General features: G+C 49.3%; 1 protein-coding gene across 1 annotated transcript in view; it reads right to left on the reverse strand.

Annotated features, from left to right (window-relative positions):
* Positions 1-7,945, reverse strand: part of DNAAF5 (dynein axonemal assembly factor 5) — a 29,271-nt gene extending 21,326 nt beyond the window's left edge. The window contains exons 1-4 of the mRNA XM_066640643.1: positions 7,233-7,945; positions 5,459-5,643; positions 4,473-4,597; positions 3,094-3,209 (exon numbers count right to left, since the gene is read on the reverse strand). Coding sequence (XP_066496740.1) covers positions 3,094-3,209; positions 4,473-4,597; positions 5,459-5,643; positions 7,233-7,794 — 988 coding nt within the window. The 5' untranslated portion in view covers positions 7,795-7,945. The remainder of the gene's footprint in view (positions 1-3,093; positions 3,210-4,472; positions 4,598-5,458; positions 5,644-7,232) is intronic.
* Positions 7,946-8,342: the final 397 nt, after the last annotated feature.

Consider the following 8,342-nt stretch of genomic DNA (forward strand, 5'->3'; position numbering starts at 1 on the left):
ATCAACAAAGAAGGCAAATGCAGAAATTTGCCTGGGAAGACAAAGACAGAGAGTGGTGCCTTTTTGACCAGAGGCAGAGTTTGAAGAAAAGAATGACTGGTTCTCTTCAACAGTCCCTTCTTTCTAGATCCACAAATGCAGCTATTTCATCAACATATCTTGTGGCTGTCAAAAGCTTTCTCCTCTTTCCCTAACTTGTCTACACCTATACCCCAAGGCAAGGATTTTTTTTTTGCTTTTCAATAGAAAGTCACCCTATTGTTAATATAGCAAGGAATTCCTTCTTTACTTTTCTCCCTGACCTAAAATCTCTGTCAGTCAAAGATCAAAGCATGATGACTCAGAGGTGTCAGGTTCATTAGTTTGGTGGCTGGAAAAAACTGGGTTTAAAAGAATAAGAGCCCAATCCTAAGGGCTTGAGTGCCAGTAGCCACCTTCTGGCTTTGCATGAGGTTCTTTGCTTGTGTACAAATAATTTTTTTTAAAAATCCCAATGGAAAAGTTAAACAGGATACAGAACACAAAAGTGTTTATGAAACACCTAAAGCACATTTGTGGCACCCGGGGAGGAGAAAGTGCCAGCACTGGACCAGCGCCACGCCTCAGCGCTTGGAGGACGCCAGCAACAAGAGACCAGGGGTAGGTAGCACTGTCAGATGGCAGTCCAGCTTTTGGAGGTGGGGGGTAGGCGTTCCAGGGCAGGAGCGGAATGGGGGAAGGGACCAGCCCAGGAGGGCAGTGAAGCCTGACATGGGGCCTCTCATGTCTGCGCCCACAAAATAGCTGGCTCAGACTTAAGTAACCCCATTGCAAGGTCTGGGGCTTTCCTCGTGGGAAGGAAACAAAATGCCCACTCCTTCAAGGAGACCTCCAATGGCCTCCCTGGCCCAGTTGGATACTGCGGTAGCCATTTTGGCACCGCTGCACCAGGCAGTGCCAGGGAGCTTAGGACTGGGCTGTAATTCAGAGGAAGACCACTGATGGGAAGGCTCTGCATTTTAGAATGGCAATTGTTCATTTTTCACAAACTGTTTGGATTTTTTTTTAAAGGAGAAACACACAGAAAAGTAGAAATATTGTAACATACACTTTACACAAAGGCTGAAAAGTAAAAAATGTGGGTTCCAATTCAGCAGATCTAGGCCTGTTGAGATCAGTGGCAGTGCTAGTTCAAGACTGTCCAGTACATGAGGTGACAAGCCAAATACCTCCCTGTCCCTGGAGGTGCCCTGGCCGCAAACTCTGCTGTACTACTGCATTTCCTCCCACTCCTGGATTCTAAAAAGGATGATGTTTATCACTGCTAAATATTGCTGTGTTGTGTTGTTTGTTCCAAAGCTTTAAATAAATGAATAAATGTGCTGTTAGAGTCACACTGTCTCAGGCTCTGGGCCTATTTGTGGCACATTTGCCAAAGAGGTTGGCCACCAGTGTGTGAAGAGGCAAGCCAGCCTTTGTGTAAATTGCACACAACTGAAGAGGTGCTTATCCCACTGCAGCTTTGCAGCAAATGCAGGGAATGAGAGCTGAACCTGCCAGAAAACAATGTAAAACTTCTTAAGAGACGTGGTGCAAAATTACTAGGTCAGATGTCTGAAATACTCCACATTTGCTATTAATCTTGTTCCACTGGAACTATAATTACAAGATGTTAGAAGGCAAGATGCATGAGAAGCCAATTCAAGTAGGCAGTTGGGGGGTTGCCCAATCTTGTGATCCATACTTGTTTTGAAAAGAACATTGTCTCACGCAGCTCCCAGAATGCTCAGTATTATTACTTACTGGCTATCTCTCCTGTATAACAAATCATTCTCTAGCACTGGCACTTAAGCCTCAGAGGAATCTTAACAAAGACACTAGGAGACCACTAAGAGGTTGATTACATTGATCAAGTTTACTATTCAGCTGTAAATGGCAATGGATGGTGGAGGGGAGGGGGAAGAGCATAAGATTAATTAAAGAATAGCTAAAATTTTCCCTAATAACCCGAGTCATAAAACCAGTTCCCAACCTTGGCTTATGTGAAACCACATCGTCTTGGCAAAGGTGATTCAGATAGGCTTGGAGAGAGAGGAGTGAATCCCTACTGTATCACAACAAAGAGGGCAATGCACAAGGTAGAACAGTGGGCCCCCAAAGATGATATTATGAGGTTGTCCACCACAGAAAGGGGCTTCTATAACATGCAGTACAGATGGAAAACATGTAGCTCAAGTGCCACAGGATCTGCATGGGTGATCAGGTTCTCTGGAAATAAAAAGTGGCATTCCCTAGAACAGGGGTGCCCAAAACCCAGACCTGGGGCCACTCACTGCCATTGAGGCCTCTTAATGCGGCCCTCAGGGAGTCCCCAGTCTCCAATGAGTCTCTGGCCCTCTGGAGATTTGTTGGAGCCCGCACTGGCCTGACACAACTGCTCTCAGTGAGAGGGCGACTGTTTGACCTCTCGCATGAGCTGTGGGATGAGGGCTCCCTCCACTGCTTGTTGTCTGTGATTGTCTGTCTTGTCTGTGATGCAGTAGCAGCAGCAAAGGAAAGGCCAGCCTTGCTTTGTGCAAGGCCTTTTATAGGCCTTGAGCTATTGCAAGACTTTCAATCATTCATATAAGTTCATCTTTAATATATTCATTTATGCAAACGTATGTAAATTTATTCAAATTTAAAATGTAAATTAATTCTTTTTTTCCCTGACACAGTGTCAGAGAGATGATGTGGCCCTCCTGCTAAACCTTTGGACACCCCTGCCCTAGAATAAGAACTTTGACACACACAAGCGTTTAGATGGTATATTCATCATTGGGGGAACGGGGGGGGGGGGTCTGAGAAGATAACACTTTGCCTTCCCAGCATGCACCAACAACACAACTGATTCATCTCCAATCCTGGCTTGTTGGGCAAACTCAAACCAGTTTGTTAATTGGACAAAACAGCAAATTATGGTTTCCTGGAGTCAGGGAGTCACCAAGCACAAGGACAGCACAACCCCAAGCTCCCCTGAATGCTTGTCTACATGTTGCCAAACCAATATTTGGAAAGACATCCGAACTCCCTCTGTGATCCTGCAGCCTGAGCATTCTCTCTCACTATACTCACTTCCTGGAGGATAATATGATGGCACGGAAAAGAAGTCAAGCTTATCCTTAATGTCCTCTTCATTTTCTTTTTCCCACTGCAAGCCTACTTTCTTCCAGTAACTCAGAGCCAGCTCCCTAGATACAAAACAAAAGCATCAGACTTGATAAACAATACGCTCAAAGATATTTTGAAAGAGGTTGCTTGAAAAATTCTTCTGCACTCACAAGAATTTCTTGTGAAATTCTTCTTCTGAAGAAGAACTTCTTCTACAATGGTGGAAGAAGCCATTGTGAAAAAAGTGACATAACTATCAAGAACATCTCTCCAGTGTGTGTGTTTGAACAGCTATGATAACTTCTTACTTGAACAAATAACAACACACTCATGGATTGGGACAATTTGCATATGCATATCTCCGCCATCACAGAATTGTTATATCAACTCCAGTGCAACATTTTCATTGGAGGGACACTTCTAGCCTCCAGTGCTGGATCAGGCAGGAAGTCCATACAGCCCAGAAAAGACATTCACAGGGAGAGCATTTGCCTCTTCAGACTAACAGTCTCCCTGTCTGCGGGGGCAGGGAACAGACTTCACACTTGGCAGGGATGTGGCTTCTTGGCCTGCTCCTGATGTGGCCTAACCATGGACTCGTCTGATCTCAGAAGCTAAGCAAGGTCAGGCCTGGTTAGTACCTGGATGGGAGACTGCCTGGGAATACCAGGTGCTGTAGGCTTCTACCATAGTCTTTTGAGACTGAAGGTTGCCAACCATGCAGAGTCTCCATATACACCTGCACAGAGGATGGTTCTCAATTAGGGACAGGTGTACATGGCTCTTGATTGAAGAAAGAATATCTATCCTAAATGTTCCCAATGGAGCATGCTATATGTGCTAGCCTCAGAATCAAATGGAGCTGTAGCTCAGCTGTAGGGGACATTCTGTTTGTATGCAGAAGCTCCCAGGCTTAATCCCTGTCTGCAATTAGGGCAGAGCAAAATTTCTGCCTGGAACTCTGGGGAGTTGCTGTCAGTCAGGATTTGACAAAATGGAGTCAGAAGGACCATCATCATAAAGCACTGCCCTATGTTCCTGCTTGTCAGTATTACTGAGCACTAACTGGGTGCATACAAAACCTTTAATTTTTTATGCTCATGTGATCTTTGATCTTGCATGCCCTTGGACGCCAGACAACAGCAAGCAAAACTAGCAGAGTAGAGTAACCTTTTCTCTGCAACATGCAGAGGAAAATCAGTAATTTTACCTTGGCTTAGAACACCTTCTGTCAAATTTGAAGATCTCCATTTTATTTGAATGAACTGTGCTTTTAAAATAGAGAGACAGTTTCACACTAGCTAAATAAACTGGAGGAGTGGGGGGTCTTATAGTCTACTTACTTGTTCTCATGAATTTCATCACTCAGGCCACTGAGCAGCAGAGGAATTAACTTGTGAAAGAACGAATATCTGTCCCGCAGGTGCAACAGCCACTCTCCAATGACACTGATAACAGCTTCCCTAACCTACAAGAAGTCAAGAAAGAAAGAGGAGATGCAACTGTATGGTGTGGTCTACTTTCATACAGTGTGAGGACTGGCAGCTGGACATGAGGACAGTTTCTCCAGTAGATTCAGGCTTCAGTTTAAGATCTGTCTATCTCTTTCACTTGCTTAGGAATCAATTGAAATTTGTTTCAGTTACTAAAGAGGTGCCTCCAATTCCCCAAGCAACATGTGTACTTTCCTATTTAAAGACCTAAATTTAACAAGAGCCTGGAAAAAAATCTAAAGGCAAGCTTTAAAAAACAACAACAAAAAGGTCAAGAATTCAATGCCCATATTCAAGATGGGCAGAACAATCCTAAGATAGACCTGTACTACAATCCAGCGGGGCTGGTGCACCCTCTGCTGCATCTAGCACAGAAGATGAAGCTGCTGGAGGTCTCCTCAGGGGAAAGGGAGAGGCCCCAGCAGCCTCTATGGAGCTATTTAGACCTGCACCAGTGATATTGCTGGCACAAATCCAACCCACCCCCTGTTGGGCTTTCAGGCCCAGGAGGGGAGATAGGAGGCAGCACCTGCTGTGGCTACTGCCCCTGCCCTCCTCCCAGGTATGAACTGTCCCGTCCCCACCCTCCCCTGGCTCCTTACATCTCCCCCACACCTATTCCGCCCTCTTCCCACTGCCCAGTGCCACAGGCCTCTGAGTGGCAGCAGCAAGTCAGCACAGGACTTGCCACTGGAGCTGTGGGCCTCTGCACTCTAGCAGTGTGCCTTATGACACATTTGCGCCATTGCGCGTGCCCATTCCGCTAGCATTGGTTTCTCAGCTACGTTTGCAAAGGAAGACAGGTCTACACTAAAATCTCATCAAAATATATTTACTTGTGGGATATCATCAAAACACCGCTGGGCTAGATGAGAAAGCACATCATCCAAAGACTTTGCATTGCCAAATTGTATCACTGCACCGGTGGCCTGAATCACAGCCACACGGACTTTGTAATGTTGGTGGGAGATTGCCTGCATTAAGGGATTGATCAAGCTTTCCGACTGCATATGAAAATGTTCTGGTAAAAAAAGAAAACAAAGAAAACTTTAGTTGCACTTTTAAATATACAGTAGTAGATTGGTGCATAGTTACTGTACATATGTGCACAGCACACAAAGTGGTGATAAGAACATAAGAACAGCCCCACTGGATCAGGCCATAGGCCCATCTAGTCCAGCTTCCTGTATCTTACAGCAGCCCACCAAATGCCCCAGGGAGCACACCAGATAACAAGAGACCTCATCCTACTGCCCTCCCTTGCATCTGGCATTCTGACATAACCCATTTCTAAAATCAGGAGGTTGTGCATACACATCATGGCTTGTACCCCGTAATGGATTTTTCCTCCAGAAACTTGTCCAATCCCCTTTTAAAGGCGTCTAGGCTAGACGCCAGCACCACATCCTGTGGCAAGGAGTTCCACAGACCGACCACACGCTGAGTAAAGAAATATTTTCTTTTGTCTGTCCTAACCCGCCCAACACTCAATTTTAGTGGATGTCCCCTTGTTCTGGTATTATGTGAGAGTGTGGTGATGTGGTCTGTGTCACTGATGTGTCTGTAATTTCAGGGGGAAAGCATCTGCTTTGCATATGGCAGGCTCCAGGTTAGACAGAGAAAAATTCCTGCCCGAAGCCAGGGGAGCTGCTGCTGGTCAATGCCAACGATACTAAACTAGGAGGCAGCATCCTCTGTTCCACTAGCATATCAAACTAGCATGAAATGGAAGAACTGCACACCAAATCCTCTGCCCTTATGTCAGTCTGGCTGTATTTTGAGATGACTTGAAAGATACTGCAACGTCATGCACTCAAAAGGTCCCAATACTTGTTAACCCTCAAAAGCCAAAAGGCAAATCCCTCCCCCTTGGCTTAAATACTACATAACTGACCCATCTCTCTCTATTTGACCTGACTGATAATGAAAATGCAGCCACAGAAATTATGGATACGGATTTCAATAACTTTTACTCAGATCATATTCTTAAATGGATAGTAAAAATGATAGTATCCTTCATAGTGCCAAGTTTAGTTCTCAGTTATCTGAGGGCTCAGGTCCAGCAAAGGTCATCTTACAGCTCAAGCCAATGCATCTCTGCTCAGAAGCAAATCTCAATATAATAATTAAGCCTACGCAGAATTGCAGCCTTACAACACAAGCTCCCCAGGTGCAAGGTGAGCAGATACAATGGAGAACAGAGTGCCTGTATCCCACCACAGTGCCTAGCCTATACTCTACATGAAAGTGGGGGGAGAAGGGTATGTGTGTCCTATCTCCTCCCGCACTTCTGCCCCACTCTCTCCAGTTCCTTTTCCAGTGGGAGGAGTGAGAGAGGAAGTGCAGAGGAGATGAGAAAACGGGGTGTGGTCTCCTCTCTTCCACACATCCTCTTCTGCTTCATGCTAGTCATGCTTCATGATACTCCATCATGCTTCATGATGGGGGTGTGGGGCCCCCATCTCCTCTGCACTTCCTCTTCTGCTCCAGTTCCTTTTCCAGTGGGGGGAGTGGGAGAGGAAGTGCAGAGGAGGGGGCGGGGCCTATTCTCCCCCACTTCCTCCCCCAGCGGGAAGGAGCCTGAGCCACCCCCCCTGCCCCGGCAGACACCTGGCACGGCCCTGGCGCAGGCGGCGGCGGCCCTGCAGCCCTCCAACTTGGCGCCGGGGAAGGGGTCGAGGAGGGCGCCGCGCAGCGCGCGCAGCAGCTCGGGCAGGAAGGGCGCGAGGGCCTCGGCCTCGCAGGCCTCGAGCAGGCCGGTGAGCAGCTGCAGCAGGCCGAGGCGCAGCTCCTCGCAGGGCTCGGCGGCGCCGGGCGGGTGGCGGCAGAGGCGGCGCGCCAGGGCCGGCAGCAGCAGCGGCAGCGCGGCCGCGGGGCGCGGGCCGCGGCGGAGGCAGAGGCGCGCCAGGCCCAGCGCGCGCTCGCGGCAGCGCTCGGCCGGGTCCGTGGCGAGGCAGCGCGTCAGCGGGCGCAGCAGCAGCCGCCCGAACACCTCCTGCAGCAGCGGCGGCGGCAGCGGCGGCGGCCCCTCCAGCACCGCCTCGATGCCGGCCAGCGCCTCCAGCCGCGCCGCGCGTCCGCCCTCTTCCAGCAGCGCCAGCTGCCGCCCCAGTGCCTGGCTCACGGCCGCCGCCGCGGGGCCCTCGCCGCCCGGCGCCTCCGTCTCCGCCATGCCGCCTCAGCCGCGGAAAGCTGACCAGGCCCCGTTGCTAGGGACGCCCCGCTGCCCGGCAAAACGGCGCTTTCCGGCCGCGTTTGCGACGCCGCGTCACGACAAGGCCGCAAAGCGAGGAGGAGCCTCAGCTCACTGAGCGCCTGCGTTGCTAAGGCGGCCAGACCCTGTTGTTAGCGACGCTCTGCTGCCCGGCGACCGGCGCATTCCGGTCACGTTTGCGACGCCGCGTCACGACAAGGCCCTAAAGCGAGGAAGAGACTGGAAACAGCCTGCTGTAAAGAGGCAGGCGGGCAGGGCTGGTGTCACGTGCCTGGGAGGAAAAGAACCCGGATGTTCTTGCCTCTCTGTTGACAAATCTTGGAATGGCCTGCCAGGCCCCAGTCCTGAGCTTGCTCTGGGGACTCTAAGGGCCCAGTGCTCTGCATGTCTACTCTGAAGTAAGTCCCATTGTGTCCTATGGGACTTGCTCCCAGGAAAGTGTGCAGAGGAGTGCAGCCTAAGCACCACTCAGTGCAGCCAGGGAACAGACTGCTACAAGATGTGGA

This window comes from Tiliqua scincoides, chromosome 13, assembly GCF_035046505.1.
Source record: "Tiliqua scincoides isolate rTilSci1 chromosome 13, rTilSci1.hap2, whole genome shotgun sequence".
In the NCBI taxonomy this organism is placed as follows: Eukaryota; Metazoa; Chordata; class Lepidosauria; order Squamata; family Scincidae; genus Tiliqua; species Tiliqua scincoides.